Source organism: Geotrypetes seraphini, chromosome 4, assembly GCF_902459505.1.
Source record: "Geotrypetes seraphini chromosome 4, aGeoSer1.1, whole genome shotgun sequence".
In the NCBI taxonomy this organism is placed as follows: domain Eukaryota; kingdom Metazoa; phylum Chordata; class Amphibia; order Gymnophiona; family Dermophiidae; genus Geotrypetes; species Geotrypetes seraphini.
In genome coordinates this window covers 195,469,882-195,496,232 of record NC_047087.1, presented here as the reverse complement: position 1 = coordinate 195,496,232, position 26,351 = coordinate 195,469,882, and the positions used below count along the sequence as shown (strand labels likewise).

The window sequence follows — 26,351 nt, the reverse complement described above, 5'->3', positions numbered from 1 at the left end:
GGAAGGAAGGATGGGGTTAGAGAAATTTATCAAAGAGGTAAGCTTTGAGAGATTTTCTGAAGGATAGGTAGGATGGGGCAAGAGAGATGAGGGTGGTAAGGCAATCATTCCATTTGCCAGCTTGAAAAGAGAGGGTTTTATCCAGGAATCTTTTGTAAATACATCCCTTTGGCGAGGGGAAGGCAAACAGGTGGGCATTGTGTGTTCGGTTAGAGCCTGGGAACACAAAGTGACGTGACAGGTATATCAGGGATGATCCAGTCAAGGTTTTAAAGCAGAGGCAGGTGAATTTGAAGATGACCCTTGCTTCAATTGGAAGCCAATGAAGTTTTCTGTAGAAGGGGCTAACATGGTCAGACTTTTTGAGGCCCTACCACTGAAAATAAGCCCTAGTCGCCAGAAGCAGCGCTCCCTCCCCTGTGCGCCCCCTCTGATCCTTCCATCTTCCCCTCCCATGTGAACCCCGACCGCGAGCCGAAATACCTGGAAACAAACAGCAGTGTTGGCAGCACAGACTGGATTGCTGCATGCCCTTCTCACGCCCAGCCGTTCTGTATCGCGTTGTTGATAACATCATCAGTGATGTGGCAGAGGAACACCAGGATGTAAGAAGGGCAGGCTGTGATCCAGCCTGTACTGCCGACTGTGCCGTTTGCTTCCAGGTATTTTGGCTCGCAGTTGGGGTTTGTATGGGAGGGAGAGATGGAAGGGTCAGCAGCGGCAGGGGTGATGGAAGGGATAAGAACATAAGAATTGCCCCTGTCGGGTCAGACCGGAGGTCCATCATGCCCGGCAGTCCGCTCACGCGTTGGCCCCTCAGGTCCAGGACCTGATAGTGCTCATACCCTAAAACTGTCATACGCTTTTCGCTTATGTCCTGTAGAGTAACCTTCTATCTATACCCTGTAATCCCCTTCGGATAGAAAGATGCTGCACAGGGGGAAGGGAGGAAAGGAAGGATAGAAGCTTCAATGGTTCTGCACAGGAGGGAGGGGGTATAGAAAGATTCTGCACAAGGGGATGGGTGAGAGGGGAGGAAAGATGCTACACATGGGGAGAGAAAGGAAATAGGAAGAATTGGGGTGGAGGAGAGGAAGGAAGAGATGATCATTGTGCATGAAAAAAAAATAAGACCTACCCGAAAATAAGACCTAGTGCCTTTTTTGGGCCCAAAATTAATATAAGACTGTCTTATTTTTGGGGAAACATTGTAGAAAGAAGTGTCAAAATGGCATAGTGAGGCTCAAGGGTGAAAAGGATAAGGCTGACCTGCTTAACAATTATTTCTGTTCTGTGTTCATGGATGAAAGACAATTCAAATGAGAATAGATGTATAGTAGATCCGGAAAGATTCTGTGTTTGTGAGGAGCTAGCTAAAATAAAAATTGACAAAGCGATGGGGCCTGACGGGATACATCCCAGGGTACTCAAGGAACTCAGAGAGGTTCTAGCTGCTCCGTTGTCTCATCTTTTCAATGGTTCCTTAAAGTCTGTGTGGTCCAAGAGGAGTGGAGAAGGGCAGATTAGAGGTCTGCACGGGAACGGGGATCGCGGGGATCCCGCGGGTCCCGCGGGGATCCCGCGGGTTCCCCCCCTGGCCCACGGGACTCCCACGGGGACGCCCCCTGGCCCACGGGACTCCCACGGGGATGCCCCCCTGACCCACGGGACTCCCACGGGGACGCCCCCTTGCCCACGGGACTCCCACGGGGATGAAAACAACCTACCTAAATTCTGGCGATGCAAGCATGCAGCTGAGCTTACAAGTCTGGCGTCGGGTCGGGAAATAGCCATGTTGAGCAGTGAGCTCAGCACGTACACAGATGAAAGCCTTGCTTGCTGATTGGTCCGGCGGCCCCGCCCCACCGTGCCGCCGGACCAATCAGCAAGCAAGGCTTTCATCTGTGTACGTGCTGAGCTCACTGCTCAGCATGGCTATTTCCCGACGCGGGCATTAGGCTGTTTTTTGTCATTTCGGGTGGGGGATGGCAGCGGCAGCGGCAGCAGCAGCCTGAAAAAGAAATCATCCTGGCCGGGTTCGGTGTCATGCTCCGGAGCTTCTACAGCCTTCCTATCTCCCTCTCCCTTCTACCTGCGGCTCTCTTCGGCAACAACGATCGACACAAGCTTCTGGCGTCGGGGCCTACCCTCTGCGAGTCCCGCTTGTTTCAATTTCCTTTTTACACAAAGGCGGGACTCGTAGAGGGAAGGCCTCGATGTCGGTAGCTTGTCTTGATCACCGCTGCTGACGAGTTGCTTAAGAGAGCCGCGGAGCAGGGGGGTGTTGCCAGGTGCAGGTAGAAGGGAGAGGGCCAGATGCAGGACTCGTGGGTGAGGGAGGAGAAGAGAGAGAGAAAGAGAGAGGGGAGGGAAACAAAAGGAAATCTTTCATACTGGGCTGGGCCGGAGTGGAGGGAGGGTGGAAAGATTCTGGCTACAGGGTGCATTAACAATGGAAAAGGGGGGAAAGCTGAAAATGGAGATAGTGACACAAAGAAGAGAAAGGGTAAGCAGGACCTACTGAATAAGGATAGAGATACAGAGGGGACATGAAGAGGAGGTGAAATAGAGACATAGAAGTAATACTGAAAAAGTGTGTGTGTGGGGGGGGGAGATAAAGACATTGAAAGGGCAAATGGTGAACATGGGGTAAAGACAAGGACAGAGACAAATGAAGATTCTTTTTTTTTTTTTTAAATTTTTATTTATAAATTTTCCATTCTTACAATATTTGATTCATATATAATATTATCAATTATTACATATCAAAATTTTATCATTAATAATTCATATTATTTAAAATATAATATGATAAAGATTATACAATAACATATAGAATATAATTCCCTTTTCCCTTTTTATATAATATGTTTCCATTAATTAATCAATTCCCACCCCATTCATATATAATTTTTATCATTGTGCTAAGAAACTAATCATTAGAATAATTTGTCAATGGTTGCCAAATTTTCTTGAAATTAGGAAGATTTCCCTGTTGTAACGCTATTATTTTTTCCATTTTATAAATATGACAGACAGAATTCCACCAGAACGTATAATTTAATTTGGTATAATCTTTCCAATTTTGAGTGATTTGTTGCATGGCGACTCCTGTTAATATTAGTAATAGCTTATTATTGTTTGTTGAAATCGGACTCTTAGTTCTCATTGCAGTGCCAAATAATATAGTGTCATATGAGAGTCCTACATGATTTTCTAGTAACTTATTAATTTGGGGCCAAATTGAATTCCAAAATGCGTTTACACAGGGACAGAAAAAGATTAAATGATCTAACGTCCCAATTTCTAATTTACAATGCCAGCATCTATTAGATCTAGTACTATCTATTTTTTGCAGGCGCGTTGGGGTCCAGAACACTCTATGTAATAAAAACAACCATGTTTGATTCATAGATGCTGACCTTGTAGATCTTAATCTCCAGGACCAAAATCGTGGCCATTGAGATTCAGAAATTGTCTGACCAATCTCAATACTCCAAATATCCCTAAGACCTTTTTTCTTTTTTTTTTTTTTATTTTATTTTAAAAAATCCGTATAATGAAGATTCTGAAAAAGTGGTGAGATAGGGATATAGGTGAGATGGACACAAAGAAGGGGGATGCTGGAAAATAGGTGGAATGGTAATTCTGACAGACACAGAAGGGAAATGCTGGATCAAGGAGAGATGGGGCTCAGGCTGGATGGAATGAGGAGAAATGCCTTGTTGGCCCGGAACTTCCTCTCCTACGTCAGAATTGACGTCAGGGAGCGGAATGCTGGTCAGCGCGACGCTTCTGCAGGGAAAGCTTGGAACAGCGGTGGCTTGGGGACTATTCCCCGATGGCGGTGGCAGCAAACCGAGTGGCATGGGGGAGGGCACAGAGAAAGAAAGAAAGGGGGCAGACAGAGAGACAGAAAGAAGGGGGAACAGGGAGACAGAAAGAAAAAGTTGGGGGAGAGAATGAGGTCTGGAGGAGAGGAAACATACAGGAGGCTGAAAGAAAGGAAGAAAGATTGGATGCACAGTCAGAAGAAGAAAGTGCAACCAGAGACTCATGAAATCACCAAACAGCAAAGATAGGAAAAATGATTTTATTTTCAATTTAGTGATCAAAATGTGTCTGTTTTGAGAATTTATATCTGCTGTCTATATTTTGCACTATGGCTCCCTTTTACTAAACCGCAATATTGTTTTTTAGCGCAGGGAGCCTATGAGCATTGAGAGCAGCGCGAGGCATTCAGCGTAACTCCCTGTGCTAAAACCTACTATTGTGGTTTAGTAAAAAGGGAGGGGGTGTATTTGTCTATTTTTGTATTTTGTTACCGAGGTGACATTGCATAGAGTCATCTGCCTTGGGAAATGTATATGGCAGATATCTTTGTTTTGTGTTCAAAAGAAAAGGAAATGCATTTCTGGTTTTATTTCTACAGTGTTGAAGTACTTGTTGGCCCTTGCTGTGACTGGTGGGGATCCCCAAGCACCGCCAGCAGAGGACCTCCTCTAGAGATGGTCAGAACTCCCCTCCACCAAGCGCAGCAGTCGCTGGCAGCATCCATGAGCCACTGAGGTGCCAGCATCTGTGACTCAGGGACGCTACTGCTGCCTGCCAAGCTTGGCAAAAGGGACCCCAGGCCAACTGCAAAGGAAGTCCTCAGCTGACAGTTTGTGGGTTCTCATCAGCTGAGTATTTATATTTTATATTTACATTAGAGGTTCTGGTAGAAACCCATTTACAAAGTATGTATTCTTCCCAATTAATATTTCCAAATTAATAGTCTCTTTGCTTATTTGTAAATGGGTCTCTACCAGAGCCTTTAATTCAGTAGCATAATTAAATAAAATAACTATTTCTGAAGTTTATAGGGAAGGATGGTGACGGAGGGGATTCCTCGCGGGGACGGGTGGGGACGGAGGGGATTCCTCGCGGGGACGGGTGGGGACGGAGGGGATTCCTCGCGGGGACGGGTGGGGACGGAGGGATTCCTCACGGGGATGGGTGGGGACGGAGGGATTCCTCACGGGGACGGGTGGGGATGGGTGGGATTTTGGCGGGGACGGGTGGGGACGGGTGGGATTTCTGTCCCCGCGCAACTCTCTAGGGCAGATGTGGTCCCTCTGCACAAGAGTGGAAGTAAGGAGAAGGTTGGGAATTACAGGCCAGTTAGTCTGACCTTGGTAGTGAGTAAACTAATGGAAATGCTTCTTAAACAGAGGATAGTAAGATTTCTAGCAGGACCCAGGGCAGCATGGTTTTATGAGAGGCAGACAAAACTGATTGGTTTCTTTGACTGAGTGACTAAACAGTTGGATATGAGAGGGGTTCTAGATGTAGTGTACATGAACTTTAGCAAAGCTTTCAACACAGTGCCACACAGGAGATTGATAAATAAACTGAATGCATGCAGTATGGACTCTAATGTGATGAACTGTATTAAAAGCTGGTTAAGTGGAAGGAGACAAAGGGTATTGGTGCAGCATTTCTCTCTCTCGCTTCCCTCCCTCCCATTGCACAGCATCCTCATTCCCTTCTGTCCTGGATTAGTCTCACTCTTTTTCCCCTTCCAACCCCTATACAGCATCTCTCTCTCTCTCTCTCTCTCTCTCTCTCTCTCTCTCTCTCTCTCTCTTTCTCTCTTTCTTTCTCTCCACCCCCATGTGCAACATGTCTTCCTCTCTCTCTCTCACTGTCCATCATCTCTCTCTCTTTCTCATTCCCTCCCTGTTGCAAAGGGAGTGGGGAAAGAGAGAGAGAGAGGGATCCAGGGTGCATCTCTCCCACCCCCTTCTGCCATGTCCAACATTTCTCCTTCTCTCATCTCCTGTACCCTGTGCAGCATCTTTTGTCCCTGCCCACCAGCTCTATGACAAATATTTCTTGTTCAATCACCCTTCTCCTGCACCAATCTGCATCTCTCCCTCCATTCCCTCCACTACCATGTCCAATATTCCTCCCTCTTGCATCCCTTTCCATCTGTCCCACCCTTCTCGCTGTACCACAACATCCAGTATTTCTCCCTCTTTCTTCTTTGACCCATGTGCACTATCTCCCCTGATCCACACACCCATGTCCAACCATTTTCCTGTTCTCTTCCCTCCCCCATTGGCAGCATCTCTTTCCCTCCCTTCCTACCCCCACAGCCCAGCTTGTGCAGCATCTCTCTTTCCCATCCCTCCAGCCTGTGCAGCATCTCTCTTTCCCTCTCCTTCCACTCCTGCCCATGCAGCATCTCTGTTTTTTTTTCAAAAAAAAAAAAAAGTTCTTTATTTTATGGCCCCTAATATCAACATACATCCTTTCCATTTTCAGTAATTAATGCATCTGATTACCCCACAGTTACAGAGGTACTGGTTCTGAAAATATCCACTGCAACAGGATACCTCTCTTAGCAATCAAGCAAACTTTGCATAGAAAAAGTACAGACATAGTAGTCCCCTATGCCATCCATAAAATCCAGCAAACTTCTATGTGGGGTAACAGTCCAAATGCAATTGTGCATAGCACCCAAGTGACACCATACCCTTGGCCTTTTTAAATGGCTTTTGCGGGGTTATTTGGGGATAGTCGGCGGCACTTAATCGGACGGTGCTTCTGAATATCCTCTCTAATCGCCTATGCCCAACATGGCTAGTTTGTAGGTGGCCCTAGAGTGGAGTGGAAACGTAACTGGTTAGTGGCAATTTTCAGTCCAGTAGCCGACAAATCACCTCAGTGAGTTAGGATAGCAAAACAGCTGCCTTAACTTTACATGGTGAGTTAACTAGACACTGCTCTGAATATCGGCTAGTGCTTGGCTAACTTCTGGATCGATGGTCATACCTGGTTAGTCAGTGCCGGGAGCCATGTATGCACTGGCATTAAATATCCAAGTCAGTTCAGCCCACGGTCATAAGTGGCTTATTAGCTGTTTACCACTGTGGGTTGAATATTGACCCATTTGTTTTAATTACTGGGCCCGATATTGAGCCTGCATAGTGACTAGAACAATTAAATGCTAACCACAGCATTTATCGTGTTTTGTATATCCAGCACCACTATCTGTGCAGGTATCACTACTAAATATATGGATAGTGTGGTTACCATGACAACAATATCTGTTTAAAACCTGCTATTCAGCAGGCCTTGACTTAGGGCTCCTTTTATTAAGCCACGCAAGCGGGGTTAACGCGTGCGACATTTCATCACGCGTTAACCCCCACGCTGGCCTAAAAACTACCGCCTGCTCAAGCGAGGCATTAGCGGCTAGCGTGCGGTATTAAGTGCGTTAAACTGCTTGCGCGGCTTAGTAAAAGGAGCCCTTAATGTATAAGTTACCTGGAAAGTGAATGATTGTTGCTGCTATCTGTATAATTTTTCAGTCCATCTTTCCTATGGCCCTTGTTTATATCGAAAATTTTGGGCTGTTTAGTCAGATTTTAAGCCAGTACTGAAAATGCCCAGCTAGTGAAGTTGTATATGACTGTATATTTCTTTAGAGCATTGGGCCAATTGCTATTAGTAATATTAAGAATAATTTCTAAGCATGTGAAGTCTGATTCTCAGAATGAGTGGTAAAAAAGTTAAGTATGGAATTTGAATGAGGAGCACTGTTGAAGCCTAGTAGGGGCAGGAGTATCCCTGCTTGTCCAGGTCAGGTTTGAATCCTCATGTGTAGGAATTATTTGTCTTGATTTGTCAGAGGCCCTCACTGCTTTCCCTGGTATCCTGTCCTTGCACAGTGCTGCAGACAGGGTTCAAGGCAGGAAGACTTAGGGCTCCTTTTACAAAGGTGCACTAAGCGTTTTAGCGCGCGCTAACCACACGCTAAACGCTAATGTGTGCATGTTAGTCTATGGACGCGTTAGCGGTTAGCGCACGTGTATATTTAGTGCGCGCTAAAACGCATAGTGCACCTTAGTAAAACAGGGGTTAAGTCTCTCAGGAAGGAATCTCTGTAGCAAGGAAGAGAACTCTTTCCCAGTGCATATGATAACGAACATAGGACCAGTTATCTCCATGCTAGTGAGGGACCAAGATCTCTGCTGATCTAGAAGTGGGCAGGGTTCAGACAGCTGATTGCAGGCTTCTCCAAATACTGATAATACCATATGTCGGGGGGCCGGGGCGCCGACGACAGTCACTGTTCCCTCTAAGCTGAGCAGGAGTCCTCCACCCACAGTCTCACCAATAGAGGGTGCTGTTTTACTGTCACATTTTTCAATTGTGAGGGACATGCAAGTTCTGCAGGACTCCAGGGAACATACCTGTCCTTAGCGACTGAAAATATTCCACCCCCTAGTGGTAGCAATGCAGCTGGAGGACACCTGCTCAGCTTAGAGGGAACACTCCTGACCTGCAGTTTCTCCCCCAGAAATCTGTGTCCATACTGCAGGATGACTTGCAACTCCCCCCTACCCCCTCTCCCCAACTGCTGTTGTACTCCTGCAGCATAAGGAACTGGCCTACCAATACGCCTCAGGCTTCGCTGTTTTCACCTCATTTCACTATCACATCTGCCAGGTGCTTTAGTTCTTACATTCAATATTTTCTCGCCTCCCTGCTCTGGCCTTGGAGTCCCTCAGTGCTCTGAAAAGCCATCTCATTTGTCCTAAGCTGCAGCTGGGCTCTGAAAGTAGGAAATCATATTCATAGCTCAATCTCAAGTTTCTGATAAATAGCAATGAAGCAGATGAAACACTGTTCCCCCCTATCCTCCCCCTCCCCCCCAAATGTAAGCAAGTGGAAGCTTAAGTTCTGGGATGTTTCCTATTACTAATTATGTAGTTTTAGGCAGCAACTACAGATTGGACCAAACTGGGTGAGAGTTTTATGATGCGGTAAAGCAGCCTGTTTTGTGACTGGCATGAAAACCTGGAAGTAAATATTTGGTGGAATGGAAACCATAAAACTTAGCTGTCACTCCCCCCCCCCCCCCCCCCCAATACCTTTCATCAGCCAGTTCCTCCAGCCATCTTATCTTCTCCTAATCTGCTCAACAGGCGCCAGTCTAAGACAGGGTCAGGTGGCAACCAGGGCAACTGCTCTGGGCCTTCATACCAAAGGAGGCCTCAGTTTCTGCCCTGGGCCCATTCTGCCCTAGCCCTGATCTCAGAACAGCTGCATGCACAATGCAGTTCTCAGAGAACGTGATCCATACACTGCTTGAAATCCCACTCTGTTCTTGCAAAGCTTTGGGTGCAGCATGGATTTTGGGGTACCATGCGGCTCATTTTCTGAGAACCATGTATTAGAGAAAGAAAGCAGGTGTTCTGACATTGCTTCAGGAGAAGATGAGGAAGGAAGAGACTGGAGAGAGCGGTTTGTGTGCAAAGGATCCCATCAATTCCTGTTTTGCAGCTCTCTTTCTTCAGATATTTTATGATGCTTTGTTTTAATTTTATAATTTGTGTATGTAAGATATTTGTTAAGAGGCTGGAGGAGTTGCTGTACAGTGAGAGATTGGAGAAACTGGGCCTCTTCTCCCTTGAAAAGAAGAGACTGAGAGGGGACATGATCAAAACATTCAAAATATTGAAGGGAATAGACTTAGCAGATAAAGACAGATTGGTCACCCTCTCCAAAGTAGGGAGAACAAGAGGGCACTCTCTATAGTTGAAAGGGGATAGATTCCGTACAAACGTAAGGAAGTTCTTCTTCACCCAGAGAGTGGTAGAAAATTGGAACGCTCTTTCGGAGTCTATTATAGGGGAAAACACCCTCCAGGGATTCAAGACAAAGTTGGACAAGTTCCTGCTAAACTGGAACGTACGCATTTAGAGCACTGGTCTTTGACCTGGGGGCCGCCATGTGAGCAGACTGCACGATGGACCACTGGTCTGACCCAGCAGCGGCAATTACTATGTTCTTATGCCTTTCTCTTAATTCAGTGGGCTGTTGATTATTCCAGGTTTTAGTGGTTTTGGTTTTAAAAGGAAATTGGGAAGGATTGATTTGCATTTATAGTAGTATTTTATGATGCTTTGTTTTAATTTTACAATTTGTGTATGTAAGATATTTGTATACCGCTTAGACTTAAGCGGTTTATAAGTTTTAAAAAATAAATTTAAAATAAACATATATATAGACCCATCTGGTCTGCTTATTCCATCTTCACCTTAGCTTTTCAAACTGGCTGCCTTGTTGTTTTCTTGGACCTGCAGCAATTGGAGACAGATTATTTTGAATGGGATGACACAGACAGTGTTTGCATCACTGTGTCTGCTGTCAGTTCCTTTCTCTTTACTGCTAGAAAGCAGAATGGCCTGTTTTCATCTGAAAGTTTTAAGCCAGTGGTCTCCAGCCTTTTTGATGTAAAGGGCCATGAGAAAGCTCTGAGGGCCACCAAAAGATTTCAAGCCTATACTTACTACGGATTTTTGTAAACTGCCTTGACCTGCTTGTTCAGAATGGGTATGAAACATTAAAAATTAATAGTAATATTGATTCTACAACACTTCAAGGATATATTTTAAAAACTCACTTTATTTTGGATTGCCATCAGTAGCAACACACAAGAGATTTGTTTGCATTTACCATGTCAAATGGACAAGATTGAAATGAATGCATTTACAGGACTTGAGCGTTTCAGCCGACTTTGAGGGCTGGCTGCACATTAGAGACCAATGGTTTAAAAACATTAGATTTACTGTGGTACATAGTTTATATATCATCCCTTTTTTCCTTGCTTCCCCCTTGTAAGCTGGAATTACAACTGCCTGTCAGGTGTTTGACCTCAAGAAATAATTCTCAAGGTCATGAAGAAAAAAACTTAATTTGTAATTGAAGGCTAGATACTGAATTTCTTGTCAGTTTACTTCAAGGCCGATTTAATATTAACCTTGAATCATGCAGAATAAATCTAGAGAAATAGGCTATCAGGGTATTGAGGGAAAAGATTGGATTTTATCTTAAAGCAAAAATAGAATTCAATTTTTATTAAAATAGTAAGCACCAGTGTACCAAGTGTAAACTTTGTATGCCGACGAAATAAATCTACTAATTGAATGCATTTTTATTTACCAAATCAAACCATATTGGACCTGATAGTCAAAAAAAGCTGAGCTCCTGGATTTAGGCTCCTAAGTTAGACTCCTAAATTCTGCCCTATTTTCAGCCAAATTTAGGAAGAAAGTTTCAGCTGAAAATTCAACTTAATTTAGGAGATTAAAAGTTATGCTTTATAAATTTACACCTGCCATTCATTTACCTAGATTTATGAGCCTAATTTGTGAACTTAGGGGTCCTTTAATTATGGTGTGCTATCCAATTTAGCACACTAACAATTAGGGGGGGAGTCAGTAATGGCGCCTACATTGGTGTCACCTAGCCAGTTTCCACACACAACTTAATTATTTATTTTAATTATGTTAATTAGCATTTTTATTGAAAATGCCATTAAAACCTAATTTACCCCCCCCCCCATTAAAATCATTAATTTAAGGTGCATGTGAATATTGATGCTGTGCCTAACGATGCTTGAGTCGCCTACCTACAAAACAGGCCTGGTTAGGGGTAGAGTGTAGGCGTGGTATGTATTAGGTACTGGTAGGCATCTCAGTTAGGTGCCTAATATATCTGTGCCTACCTTGCATGCGCCTACCGGCACCTAACTTAATGTAGGTGTTGCTGGGCACAGTTCTGCAAATGGCGCCTACATTTACATTTCAATTATATAAATAACCGATCCCCTCCCTATGTGATTTTAACCTTAATACATTATATATAAACTAACTTCGGAAGTGCTGAGAACCCGCAGGTAGAGAAGCCGCAAACGGGGACACGCCCCAAAATGCAAACCCCCTTGGTCTATCACTGCACTTCTTCCTACACTGAAAATCTGTTTAAGTAATCTTATTATATTATTTTATTGTGATTTTTTTCTTATATAAAGTGCTTAGTGCTTGAAATTCATGCTTAAAATTTCAGTCATTTCATATGAATGCTAAAAAAGTCCATATCCTGGTGAAGTCAATGAAGCTGGCTGTGATGGTACTATCGGATTCTGTTGCGTTTCACCCTTGCGGGCTGCCTCAGAGAACCCACCACTTCTTGTGACAACCAAGAGGACTACTGCTTCTCCTATAACAAAAAAAGAAATAGAATGTTTTAAAATGTTGCTGTTAGTTGTTCACAAACTTCCATGACGCTGCTGAAGAGTACCTTCATTGCTGCACTTCCGAAGTTAGTTTACATATTAAGGTATTAAGGTTAAAATTACATGTTCCCTCTAAGCTGAGCAGGTGTCCTCCAGCTGCATTGCTACCACTAGGGGGTGGAATATTTTCAGTCGCTAAGGACAGGTATGTTCCCTGGAGTCCTGCAGAACTTGCCTGTCCCTCACAATTGAAAAATGTGACAGTAAAACAGCACCCTCTATTGGTGAGACTGTGGGTGGAGGACTCCTGCTCAGCTTAGAGGGAACAGTGAAATTGTTCATCATTTGGATCCACCAAATATTAGATTTATATTCCCCGAGTTTGTTTTTGAGTCGCCTACATTTACATTACATTAGTGATTTTTATTCCGCCATTACCTTGCGGTTCAAGGCGGATTACACAAGAGGTTATCTGGACATTTCCAGGAAAGTTACAAAGTAGAGCAGGTTCCTTCAGGGGAGATCTTGACACTGTATCAGAGAGGACAGAGCACATCAAGCACAATACAGCAAAGAAAGCACAAAGGACCTCAGTGAACAGGGACTTGCCTTTATTGACCCAACACAAGCTGTGTTTCAGCATACACCTGTATCAGGGGGTCAGCAAAGGCAAGAAAAAAAGAACATAAGAATTGCCGCTGCTGGGTCAGACCAGTAGTCCATCATGCCCAGCAGTCCGCTCACACGGTGGCCCTCTGGTCAAAGACCAGCACCCTAACCAAGACTAGCTCTAACAGCGCATGTTCTTGTTCAGCAGGAACTTGTCTAACTTTGTCTTGAATCCTTGGAGGGTGTTTTCCCCTATAACAGCCTCCGGAAGAGCGTTCCAGCTTTCTACCACTCTCTGGGTGAAGAAGAACTTCCTTACGTTTGTACGGAATCTTATCCCCTTTCAACTTTAGAGAGTGCCCTCTTGTTCTCCCTACCTTGGAGAGGGTGAACAACCTGTCCTTATCTACTAAGTCTATCCCCTTCAGTACCTTGAATGTTTCAGTCATGTCCCCTCTCAATCTCCTCTAAGCCAGTCATTAACCCATGCAGTTAATGTTTCACCTAATCCCATCAAACTCATCTTGCTCAATAACCTGCGGTGTGGGACGCTATCAAACGCTTTGCTGAAGTTCAAGTACATGACGTCCAGGGACTCCCTTATATCCAGCTTTCTTGTTACCCAGTCAAAGAAGCTGATCAGATTGGATTGGCAGGACTTTCCCTTTGTAAATCCATGTTGATGGGGGTCTCATAGATTCTTCTCATTCAGGATCGTATCTACTTCTACATCTTGTGCCGGTCCTCGCAGGCTATTTAGAATTAAGTCCAGAATTGCATTTCCTCTAGTATTTTCCTTGACAAGTTGTTCCAGGAAGCAATTGCCTATAGCATCCAAGAACTTGGTCTCTCTAATGCAGCTGGAGGTCCCTAGGTTCCAGTCTATTCCCAGATAGTTGAAGTCACCCATGATAACTGTGTTGCCTCCCTTGCAGTTGCGTTTAATCTTGTCTGTCATTTCTACTTCAATTTCTTCGGACTGCCCTGGGGGTTGATAGTAGATGCCGATCTTCGTTTCCAGGCCATTTGTTCCTGGAATTTTGACACATAGAGACTCTAACTTATCCGTCAGTTGTGGCGTGTTCTCTCCATTAGATTCAATTTCTTCTTTGACGTATATGGCAACACCCTCACCTTTTTGAGCCACTCTGTCTCTGCGGTATAGTTTGTATCTCAGTAGCACAGTGTCCCAGATGTTTTCCTCAGTCCACCATGTTTCTGTGATGCTTATGATGTCAACATCTTTTTGTGCCATGGCTTCTAATTCACCCATCTTATTTCTAAAGCTCCTTGCGTTTGTGTACATACATTTGAGTTTGCGGCCTGTTCCTTTCTTGCATTTCCTTCTGTCTTTTGTCCTTTTCGATCTGTCTTGCCTGTAATCCGGTGAGTCTTTCCCTCTATCTTCTTGCACTGTATCCTCCTGGTATACCGTTTTCCGAACCATCGACTCTCTCGGTCAAGTGTTGGCTTTCCCCTTCTTCCTAGTTTAAAAACTTGCCCACTTCTCTCTTGATGTTGCTTGCAAGTAGTCTCGTTCCGTCTCTGTTGAGGTGGAGTCCATCCTTCCTGTAGAGCTTGCTCTTCCCCCAGAATGTCGTCCAGTTGTGCACGAAGTGGAATCCTTCTTCCTCACACCAGCGCCGCATCCACGCATTGACTGCTTGCAGCTTCATCTGCCTTTTCTCATCTGCCCTGCATACCGGCAGGATCTCCGAGAATGCTATCCTCTGCGTTCTGGTCTTCAGCTTCCTTCCTAGCATCCGGAACTGGTCCTTCAATACTTCCCTGTTGTAGTTCCTGTTGCTCACATTGTTCGTCCCCACATGGATCACCACCGCCGTATCTTCTTCTTCCACACTGTTGAGGATCCTGTCATATTTATTTATTTAAAAATTTATATACCGCATAAAAACTATGCGGTTTATAAAATTACATGCATACATATTTAAGAAATACTAAACATGTTTCAACAAGACAAAAATACATTAACTAACAATATCATTATTAAAATCTTCTTTTAAATTCATCCTACAAGATGGAAACACAAAATCCCATAAAATCATTTACAGGACAGGAAGGCGTGAACAGAGAATAGCATTAGCACAGGAAGGCATTGACAAATAATTGTGTAACAGAAATAGAAGAAATAACATTTGGATTCTCGGATTGAAAGAAGGTTTTGGAAGGAGCAAATATAATTGATTTCTTAACATCTTTTATTCCGGAGGTTCTATCATTGAAATTCAAGCATCCATTTGAAATTGAACGAGCTCACCTTCTCCCCTCGAGAGCTTCTTCCACTCAAAAAGGTCCAACATTTTCTTAAAGTTCAGTCTCCCTTCACAGAATCGCAGAATACCAGGCAACGCATTCCAGAGCTTGGCACTAGCTAAAGACAGCATTGTTGCCTCAATCTTAACATGAGAGACTAACATCTTATCCTCCAAACTCAGTTTCATACTGTTTTCAGATCTCAAACATTTTCTGGGTTGATAGATTTTTTTTAAAAACCCTTTAGTACCATTGGAGAAACGTGATATAAAATTTGCTATATGATTGAAAGAACCTTAAACTGTACTCTCTGCTGCATAGGTAACCAATGCAATTATTTCATCACTAGGGTTATATGAGTCATTCTTGAAACCCCAGCAATCAATCTTGCAGCAGAGTTAATTAACATCTGCAGTGCCCTCATCTTCACTTTAGCAACTCCCAAATAAAGAGAATTGCAATAGTCCACTCTATTTAGTATTAATGCTTGCACCACACTATGGAAATCATATGCTAGTAACATAGGTTTTAATCTATATAACAACTGCATATAACCCATCTGACTCATTTTCAATATTTGTTTTTCTATGGTCAAACAGCTATCCAGACATACTCCCAATATCGTCATCTCTTTTTTGACTAACAGTTTCTCACCCATCACATCAACACTTTGGCTTTTTACCACCGTCACCTCTGTTTTGTTACTATTTAATTTCAGATTATATTCATCCATCCATCCCACAATCATTTCCATATATCGTTGCAAACATTGCTCAGCAGTAAGTGCATCACTCACCAGAAAGAAGAATAAAATATCATCGGCGTATATTTGGTATTGCACTCCCATCTCCTGAAACTTCACCCCCAAAGTATACAAATAAATATTAAACAGAATTGCAGAAAGAGCAGAACCCTGAGGTACTCCCCTTTTAACCTCCACAATTCTGGAAACAGATTGCCCACGCCTTACTCGCAAAGCTCTAACTTTTAAATATGATGAAAACCAATTCAAAACCTCCCCCGCAAAACCTAAATGCTTCAATTTCAACAGCAAATTTACTGTGTCAAATGCACCTGTTACATCAAGTGATATCATAAGATATTTCTTCCATTTATCAATTCCCTCTCGTAAAACCTCCATCACAGAGAGCAGTAACAATTCTACATTATGTGCCTGACGGAACCGAAATTGAAATGCATCAAGGTAATTATTTTGTAATATGTAGTCATTCAGTTGGTTTAACACTACTTTCCCAATCACCTTACCTAAGAAAGATATGACAGAAATAGGACGAAAATTTTTCAAGTTCTCAACATCCAATCCTTTTTTTCTTTAGTGTTGGGGATAACTGTAGATTCCTTACAACCCATAGGGAGTTGTCCCCCCCCAAGGATTTATTAACAAATGAGGTAACAAAAGTACTTAAGACCGAAGGTATCTGCTGAAGTATACTAGAATTACATGGATCCAAAACCGCATGTGTTGATGAAATATGTGTAATAACTTGACAGATCTCTCTACTTACTGTCTTAAATGATCGCCAACAGAATCGTTCTCCAAACATCCCCCTTCCTTAGATTCACTAGGAACTACCTCCAACTTCTTCTGTAAATAATTTGCATATTTATTAACATCTGGTTGCTCCTCATTACAAAAATCATTCTTTCCCTGTAAGAGAAAATTTAATCGTCCGATAAAGTTCTTAATTAGCAATTTTATTCTATCTACTTTACCCCCTGTTTTACGAAACTGCGCTAGCGGCTGCCGCACAGCAATGGCCCCGAAGCCCTTTAAATCTCTTTGGGCTTCCGGGCTGTTGCCGCGTGGCAGCCGCTAGCGCGGTTTCATAAAACAGGTCCTTAGTTTCACCATTATTACAATTACCCATACATGGCTTAATTTTTTGTTGGTTTTGCAATTTTATAATTTCAATTATAATGTGCTGTGAAAAACATTTGCTCCGTTTAGTGTGCCAGAACTAGAAAAGTTTGAGAGACATTGGTTTAGCTCAAACATTGACACATTACAAAGTAGAGCAAGCAATCTAAAGCCCTGTGGAATTAAAAAAAAAAAAAAATCACCAAAAGCACAGATTCAAATACAATCTACCTTGCAGGGTGGTGGGGGTTTTACACAGCTTAAAACAAACAAAAAGAAATTGCTGACAAAGTACAAGATGTGAGCTAAGGGCTCCTTTTACGAAGCTGCGTTAGCGATTTAACGCGCGTAATACCGCGTGCTAATTTGCCGGCCGCACTAGCCGCTACCGCCTCCTCTTGAGCAGCCAGTAGTTTTTTGGCTAGCGCAGGGGTTAGCGCGCGCTAAAAGTTGCGTGCTATAAAGCCGCTAATACGGCTTCGTAAAAGGAGCCCTAAGTTTATTAAAATAATTTTGGTTTTGGTTAGTGTCACCACCTTATACAAACCAGGGGACCCAACACGGTCCGTGTTTCAGTTAACACTCAATCAGGGGTCCTAGCGAATAATAATAAAAGAAACCAAAAATATAAAATATCAATGGATACATGGATAATCATAGAAAACAAGTCAAAACAGAGGATGTACCGGTAGCTGGGTGAGCACTCATGGCTAATCTGAAGCTTTTAAAGAATGACACATTTTGTCCCTATCCCTATGGGCATGGGGGTGGCAGTATCGGAGACGGCTAGAAAACTCAGAAAAGACCTTGCTAAGCCATACTGATAGTCCGCCACTAAAATACATGCACACTAAACTGTCTGGAAATGGTTTAGCGAGTACATTAAAGGCAGATTTTAATTTTGAGAATCTGCCCTTTTTTTTTTTGTTTGTTCATCCGCTATTGATTCAACCACTATTGATTCTCTTCTACACCCATATTTGAAAGACAATCCAATTATTTTCCCAGATGATGTAAACATACAAGCAACTGAATCTTTGAGAAGATGCAGAATATTGTCCCTTTTAATACTTTAATAAAAGAATTTACATATAAAATTATAAATGTTTCAGGCTTGTGCAGGATGGGGTGGGGACAGGGACAGAGCTGGCAGGGACAGGACGGGGATGGAGACAGAGCCCAGTAGGACAGGACAGAGACAGAATAAGCAGGGACAGGATAGGGATGGGCACAAACTTTGTCCCTCTCTCATTCTCTACTGAGGTGGTCTATGGTAGGAGGGGCAGCATTGACCCCCCAGTTGCTGCTGCCCATACTGGCTCCAGGTTCAAAATGGTGGTTGTGACCTCTAGCAGTTGTACATACCTTTCTATGTGCCTGGTTATCACATTCTCCTCCTTTGAAGTTCTCCAGAACTTCTAACCAAATTGTCACTTTCTTTTTGTTTGCCTCCTTTTGAATTCATAAGCCCAAAAGATTGTAATAATTCTTCAACTATACAGGTAGAACAGGAGAACTACACTAGTATTTCAGAAAACTAAGAGATGAATTAATTCTCTCTCTCTCCCTCTTTCAATATGGATGGATTTTAGCTGGAAACCTTCTTGATGCCAGGAGACCAACCAGTACAAACAGATGTTGCCAGCGCATCATCCACCAGGCTCTTCCACACATTGGTACAGATGCTGCGGCAAGCAGAAAAGAGGGATGTTCTTCACCTTTTAACGAAAGCCTCAAAAACATCTCTGTAAGTAGAATCTAGGTTGGGGTATCAAACTGCAAGCAGGAGGTCCTTAAGCCAGTCAAGTTTTTAGTACTGTATATTCTTAATGAATATTCATGAGATATAGTTGCATGCATTTCCTACATTATATGCAAATATGTCTCATGAATATTCTTTAAACACCTTTCTCATGAAGATAATATATTTTACTCAGTGCTGCCAATCTAATATAAACAAATCACCTATCATACCTGCCTTCAATATTTTCAAACCTATTCCATTAAAAAAACCTTATAAACGTCCTTCTGAGCAGAGAATGACACGGTGACAGAATTTGTCCCCATCCCCACGAATAACTGCAGGAAGCCATCCCATGCCATTCTTTAGTGTCTATCTCAACCTCAGTCCTTCTACACCAGCATTCTTCAAGGCTTAAGGGTCAGTGGTTGTGCCCATTCATACTCTGATTCTTCCCTCTCTCCTTAAAGAATGACGTGGGGATGGCCTTCTGTAGTTATCCGCAGGGACGGGGACAGTGATAGATTCTGTCACCTTGTTAGTCTGTACTTGAGACTGGATTGTGATGTCTTTCATTGATCCTAAAAAAAACCCCTTCAAAAAAATTTTAAAAAATAGAAATATATTTAAAATTTCTTGAAGGTTTTTTAGGATCAATGAAAGACATCACAATCCATTGATAACCAATAGACAGTTAACTAGTCTATGGTTTGGATTTCTGAGATCCTTCTTCCTTCATTTTTAAACATATCACTACAAAATGTATAATGATATGTGAATGTGCATTTTCATACAACCAAGCATTTTTGAGGTACCGTGTTTGTGGTTTGTTTGCTCTTACTTGTTTTTGAGGATTGTGTGAAAATCAGTACCCGCTTGTCAGCAAAACAGGAAAAGGTTCAGGTTGGGCTGGAAATGAAAGCCATGGGAGAACCTTGCCAAAAGAAAATAAAAACAAGCAGCAGCAAAGAAATAGCATTGAAACAGATGCAAGATTTCAACCATATGTGCTTTCCTTGTAGTCCGTTCCTGATTGATGCTGCTGTGGCAGCACAGTCCTCGGCCTCCTTAGCAGCCCTGACTGAATTTCTGGATTTCACTGACAAAAAGCAGGAGTATCTGGTGGAGAAGTTTCTCTATGCAGCAGTCTTTGTGCCGCGTCCTTCGAAAGACCTCCTACATATCCTGGTAAGTTCCTAAGACACTGGGGGGCGGGGGTAATTCTGTAATGGGGTACCAACATTTAGGTGCATGTCTGCCAATAATCTGCTCAAATAAAAGAACCCTTCGGACTTTGTTGCCAATAGTGTCCAAACTATAATCCAAATGAGAATTGGCTCTTGTTCTCCTGGGGGAAATGTTTGAAATAAAAAGACTTTAAACAATGGACATCAGTATGAGCCCTTCAGATTGCACACGAGGAATTATTGGCTCAGTCAGTAACTCATTGGTGACCAGCACCAGACCTAAGTCTAAATAATAACTGCCGTAGGTCCTGTAAGGAAAAAGACATCTTTTTCCTTACAGGACCTACGACAACAAGAGGGCATCCGTTAAAAATCAAGTGTGGGAGATTTCATGGTGACACTAGGAAGTATTTCTTCACCGAAAGGGTGGTTGATCGTTGAAATGATCTTCCACTTCAGGTAATTGAGGCCAGCAACGTGCTCGATTTTAAGAAAAAATGGGATAAGCATGTGGGTTCACTTCGAGGAAGTGCTTAGGGGGGAGGGTTCTTAGAGTGGACAGGCTTGTTGGGCCAATGGCCCTTTTCTGCTGTCATATTCTATGTTTCTATGCCTCGTACATCATGTTGTCCTATTTTGTGTATAATCAAAAAATGTGTACTTTAAATCACTTGCAAAAAATTTACTCCAGGAGATAATAAAACTGAAAAAATTATACTAGAAAAAATACTGAAACAAAAAAATGAATTGTCTCCCAAAACGTGATAAAGTAAAAGTGCTAGAAGTCCTTAAAGTGCTGAAAATGCATCTTAAAAAACCTTTAAAAAGTCTAAAGTTTAGCGTGCGAGTGCAAACACTGGAAAAAATTCCATATTGAAACAGTACCATAAACTATACCCTGCTTCCATGTATTTCATAAAAATAGAAAACGGTTCATATCAAAATTGCTGAATAGTGAAATAGAAAATTCTAGATTCAGTAAATCGATAAACAAATATAGTTCATAAAGTTCATACGAGTCAAAAATAGTTCATTCTGTTAAAAGTTCATATTCTTTATGGCAATTCATAGTGTTGTATGTAGAATTTCATCCAAAACTGCTTGCACACAAATACTTAGCTCAATCTTTGTTAGAAGTATATGTTGCCTGTAGAAATCAATATCACCACTTGACAGAGCTCCGTTTCGCTGCCTTCTTCAGGAGCGGAGATTATTGGAACATCATATTTGTAAGGGCGACAGACTATTCTTAAAGCCGTCGGCACCATCCACCGAGGCGTGTGAAAATCAAACCATCACATCGGAGGAAGCGATGTGTGGTGTGCTTTTACCTCTATCTCTGCGAGACATTGCTCTCCAATGTTACTGTAGGCACCATTAGTTTTGTAAGCTAAGCGGACTGTTATCCACTTGCATTGCACAAGGCTTTTTCTTATAGTGAAATATTATATGAGGAAGTTTTTTATGCCAATGATTTAAATGTACCCCGGCTAGTCTCCACCTATTTACAACCTGAGTTATCGGTTTGGTGGAGGGGGGATCTGAGGCTTTTTCCTATCTCAAGATAATTTTCAAAGAAGAAGCGTTATTGAAGTGCTAATTGTGGACTGTCCATTTTTGGTTGTAATATCTGGTGCCTATAGTAACATTAAGTATTTTCCTTTACGGCTCCATTGGTTTTTCATGATAAGGGTTACTGTGCTGTGAACCAGGTCGAGAGTGTAGTTTGATATTATTATTGGTTTTTCGAGGGGGCTTGTGTTAGATTTGCATCTTAGCTCCAATGCCAGAAAATTTGCTTGCTGCTTTTGGCTTTCCTTGAACTGGGAAGATTTTAATTACACTGCTGTGTTGAGTGGGTCCTCACTTGTCGCATATTAATTGCACGTAGCAGGGGTTCCAAAAATCAGATTTGGTCACTTCCATGGCCCTCCCAAGCTCATTCATAATTTATTATGATTTGAAGAGGGTGTGAGAGCTGAGTTTGGAGAGCCTTGGTGAATCTAACATCCAATAAAGTGCAAAACAGTCTTTTTATTTATTTCATTTTTTATTATCCTTTATTTGTTTTTGACATCAAATACATAGTGCAAACATATGAACAATCAAGTAATATAACATACTACATACCGAGGTGAGGGGTAGATTTTTATTAGTGAGATTAAGATTTTTTTTTTAAAGCATAAAGTGCTTTAAAAAAAATCTTAATCTTAAAGTACAATAGAAGAAACTATGAAAGTAAATGAAAAATCTTTATTGCTGAAGGTCACAGAAATGTGTGAGCATTGGAACCCATTACATCTGTCTTGGTGGGGGAGAGTCCAAACACTTAAGATGATGATTCTGCTTGTGGTTTGTTACTAAATGGGTATGTTGCCGGTGTTTTTTCAGGGGTCCTTTTATAAGAAATTAAATAGTATTCTGACAAAATTTATTTGGGTGGGGAAAGCAGCAAGAATTGCCATGGTTTCTCTACAAAAACCAATTGTGGAGGGTGGGGTAAATTTTCCCAACTTTTATAGGTACCATCAAGCCTATATTATTTGTCAGGGTATGTACTGGATCCTCCCTGAGCTCATGGAAAAACTCCCAGACTGGTTATGGTTGGCATGGCAACTCATGTCACCATTGAGGTTGAGTCATGTGTTGAGTATTACGATGCCTAGATTATACAAGGATAACAATTCTAATAGATTCATTGAAAACCTTAAAATATGTGAGTAATTTAACACCTATTTCGGTTCATAAATCAACTCATCAGACCCTATGGCTGAACTCCAAGATTCAAATTGGCAGATTTAAGGTCATCATCTGGAAGTAACATAGAAACATAGAAATAGACGGCAAATAAGGGCCACGGCCCATCAAGTCTGCCCACCCTACTGTCCCTCCCTGTAAATAGATCCCATGTGTCGATCCCATTTGGCTTTAAAATCAGGCACGCTACTAGCCTCAATCACCTGCAGTGGAAGACTATTCCAGCGATCAACCACCCTTTCAGTGAAAAAGAATTTCCTGGTGTCACCTCGTAGTTTTCCGCCTCTGATTTTCCACAGATGCCCTCTTGTTGTCGCGGGACCCCTGAAAAAGAAGATATCTTCCTCAGTCTCGATGCGGCCCGTGAGATACTTGAACGTCTCGATCATGTCCCCCCTCTCCCTGCGCTCCTCGAGCGAGGACAGCCGCAATTTGTCTAGCCGTTCCTCGTACGGGAGATCCTTGAGTCCCGAGACCATCCGGGTGGCCATTCTCTGAACCGACTCCAGTCTCAGCACCACCCATCCGGGTGGTATTGGATGAAGGCGGGTATACGTACTTTGGATGATGTTATTTCAGATGGTAAGCTGCTTGATTTTTCACAATTTCAACACAAATTTGGTCGTAATAAATCACTAAATTATAGATGGGTGCAGTTGAAGCAGGCCATTCAGGTTGGGTTCCCTGAATGGAAAAATCTCAGTAATCAGTATAGTTTGCCACTCTTATGCTTTCAGGTGGACTTCCTGGGACATCAGGCTGCTCAGTGGTATAAACTAATATCTGGATTTTTAAATAAGAAACCAAAAACTGGTCTTCGGGACATTTGGAGCATTGAGATCAAGCATCAAATTACCGCATCTCAATGGCCACGTATTTGGGCTTGGAGGATGAGATATACAGTGTCGGCATCTATGAGACAAACTTGTTTTTTTCTGTTACATAGAGCACTGTCATCTTGAAGCTGGACATTAGATCATTTGTTATTCTGTTGTCCATTAATACTTGCTTTTTGGAAATCAATATGGGGTCAAATAAATAATTTGTTAGATAATCCGGTGACATGATCCTATGATACCGTATTGTTTGGCATGTCAATGAGGGCAAAAAGCCAAATATCCTCTAATAACAATAAGTTTTTACTCATTATGACAGGGGTTGCCATACAACAGATTACAAATAATTGGAAAAATTGGGATAGGCTGAATTCTAGATTTTGGTGGAACTTTTTGTGTCACATTTTCAAAATGGAAAGGATAATTACCGTGCAGCAAGGAAGTTTTAAGAAATTTCAGGTTATTTGGGAGCCATTAACAAGATACTGTAAAGATTGAAAGTATTGCATAGAATAAACATTAATTCACTTTTGTTCATACACATCTAGGGTGGGATGGGAGGAATATTTTATGATTTCTCCTGCTTATGATTAATTGTTGAATATAAAGGAGTGGGGATATTTGATGAGAGCTATAATTTGATGATATAATAAGTAATGTTAAAGTATAAAATGATTGTATTTTGTGTTATACTTATTGTGAGTTTAAAAAATGAATAAAGATTTTTTTTTAAAGATTTTTTTAAAACAAATTTGTAAATAACAGTAGCCTATGAGATTAGTCAGTAATTCTAGAGCCATCATTGTGTTGACCCTCAGCATTTTAATGAATATCTCATTGAAAAAAATCTACCCCTTACCTGTAGAACTGCCCCATCACAAATCACAGTCAGCTGCAGATATTTTTTATTATAAATGACTTTTTTGCACTTTATTGGGTGTTAGGTTCACCAAGGCTCTCCAAACTCAGCTCTCACACCCTCTTCAAATCTTAATAAATTATCCCGGCCTAAGTAATAGGCCGTACACTAGAGGCCGCACACTGCAGGCTGCACATGTGCAGTACAGGCAGTCCACAGGGTAAGAACGGGAATTTTATGTAACTCAGCCGCGGGGCGCGCAAGGAGCCTCAGCCCGCGGCTTAGAGCAGAAAAAAAACTGCAGCAAGAAGGAGGAGGGAGCTGGCCAGAAAATGAACACCTGGAGGCAGCAATTAGCATAATGCTGCATCACCCTTGAGCTGGGCCGCATGTAGCCCGTGGGTCACGAGTTGGACACCCCTGCTCTAGAAGATTACCAAAACTAGGACACTGGGTTTCAACTAAAACCACCAGTAGGAGAAATTAGCAAGGAGCAGAGAGAGAGAAAGAGAGCCAGCAGAGAGAGAGAGAGAAAGAGAGGAAAAGCAAAGAGAGATCCAGGGGCAGTGACGAGAGTAAGCTCCGCCCATCCCCACTGCGTCGGAGGGGTCATCACCCGAGCTCCCTCTTAAAAGGGGAGGAGTCAACAGTGTGCAGTCGTTCGGCGAGCAGCAAAGGTGCTCGCCTTAGCGAGAACGCATTTGCGAAGGGCCTCAAGAAGGGCAGAGTCGCCACACCCAAGGACACCAAGGAAGGGCAATCAAGGTAAGGAAGCCAACAAACAACCAAACAAGTGCACATACATATGTAACAACAGCAGGACACACTCAAACTGCTATCCTAAGTTTAGGAACACCAACCAACACAGAACACCACAACACTAGTCGACACTAGACAAACGGCACATTAGAAGTGGATACAGGGAGAAGCATATAACTAGGGAATAAGGAAGTAGGAAGAAGCAGGCACAGAAGAGAACACATACTCACACAAGCAAAAAGTTACCAGTGAAATAAAAGAGAGTACTCCAAAAAGGCGGACAGAAATGGAAGCAGAGGGAATCCAGAAGATGAGCTTTCCAGTGTTCTGCACAGACTGTCATATGTACATATGACAGTCTGCCTCGGGGAGGCAGTCATATGTATGCAGTCGGTGTCAGGAGCTGAAAAGCTTGAAGAGGGAAGTCAGGCAACTGAAGGACAGGATTCATGAGCTGGAAGGACTCTACCTCACAGAAGACCCACTCAGGACAGCGGAGGACTTCATGAGAGGGAGGCACATTGAGGAATTCATTGAGGAGGTCTACAGGAGGAGGGTGGAAGAACACGAACATTAGAGGAAAGATGAAGACACACTAAGATGGAAGGGAGAACAAGTGGAAGATGACTCCAAGGAAGATACCCACAGATGAATCCCGCAGGAAGGAGAGGAATGGTCTAGTCAATGCCCAGAAGAAGCAGCTAAGCACACCGAGGACATAGAAGAAGAAGCAGCAGCAAAGCACTCCAAGGACATAGACCTGCGACCGGAGTGAAAACTGAAGAAGGGAAAGTCTGTGATCCTAGTGGGAGACTCAATCATTAGGCAAGTAGACAGCCACATAGCAGGTGGGAGAGAGGATTGACTGGTGACCTGCCTCCCAGGAGCGAGAACAAAAGGCATCGTGGACAAAATTGGAAAGATCCTAGAAGGAGCAGAGACGGAAGAGACTACAGTGATGATCCACATCGGGACAAATGATGTCAGCAGGAGGGACTACAGTAGAAGTGCACTGATAGAACAGTTCAAGATTCTGGGAAGGAAGTTGAGGATGAGGACTCAGAAAATAGCGCTTTCAGAGATCCTACCAGTACCGAGGGCAGATGTGAAGAGGCAGATGGAACTACAATCAATAAATGCATGGATGAGGAGATGGTGTGAGGAAGAAGGGTTCCACTTCGTGAGGAACTGGACAATGTTTTGGGGGCAAGAGCAAGCTCTTCAGGAGAGATGGACTGCACCTGAGCAAGGCGGGAACTAGACTTCTAGCAAACAACATCTGGAGAGGAATAGAACAGGCTTTAAACTAAGAAGAAGGGGAAAGCTGACAGTCGACCAAGAGTCGACGTTTCGGAAGAAGGTATCCCGTGAAGATAC

General features: G+C 42.7%; 1 protein-coding gene across 2 annotated transcripts in view; it reads left to right on the top strand.

Moving 5' to 3' along the window:
• LOC117359446 (microsomal triglyceride transfer protein large subunit-like) overlaps positions 1-26,351 on the top strand; it is a 166,877-nt gene that overhangs the window by 47,329 nt on the left and 93,197 nt on the right. For both annotated transcript variants that reach the window (XM_033942239.1, XM_033942240.1), the window contains exons 8-9: positions 18,428-18,582; positions 19,599-19,764. In XM_033942239.1, coding sequence (XP_033798130.1) covers positions 18,428-18,582; positions 19,599-19,764 — 321 coding nt within the window. The remainder of the gene's footprint in view (positions 1-18,427; positions 18,583-19,598; positions 19,765-26,351) is intronic.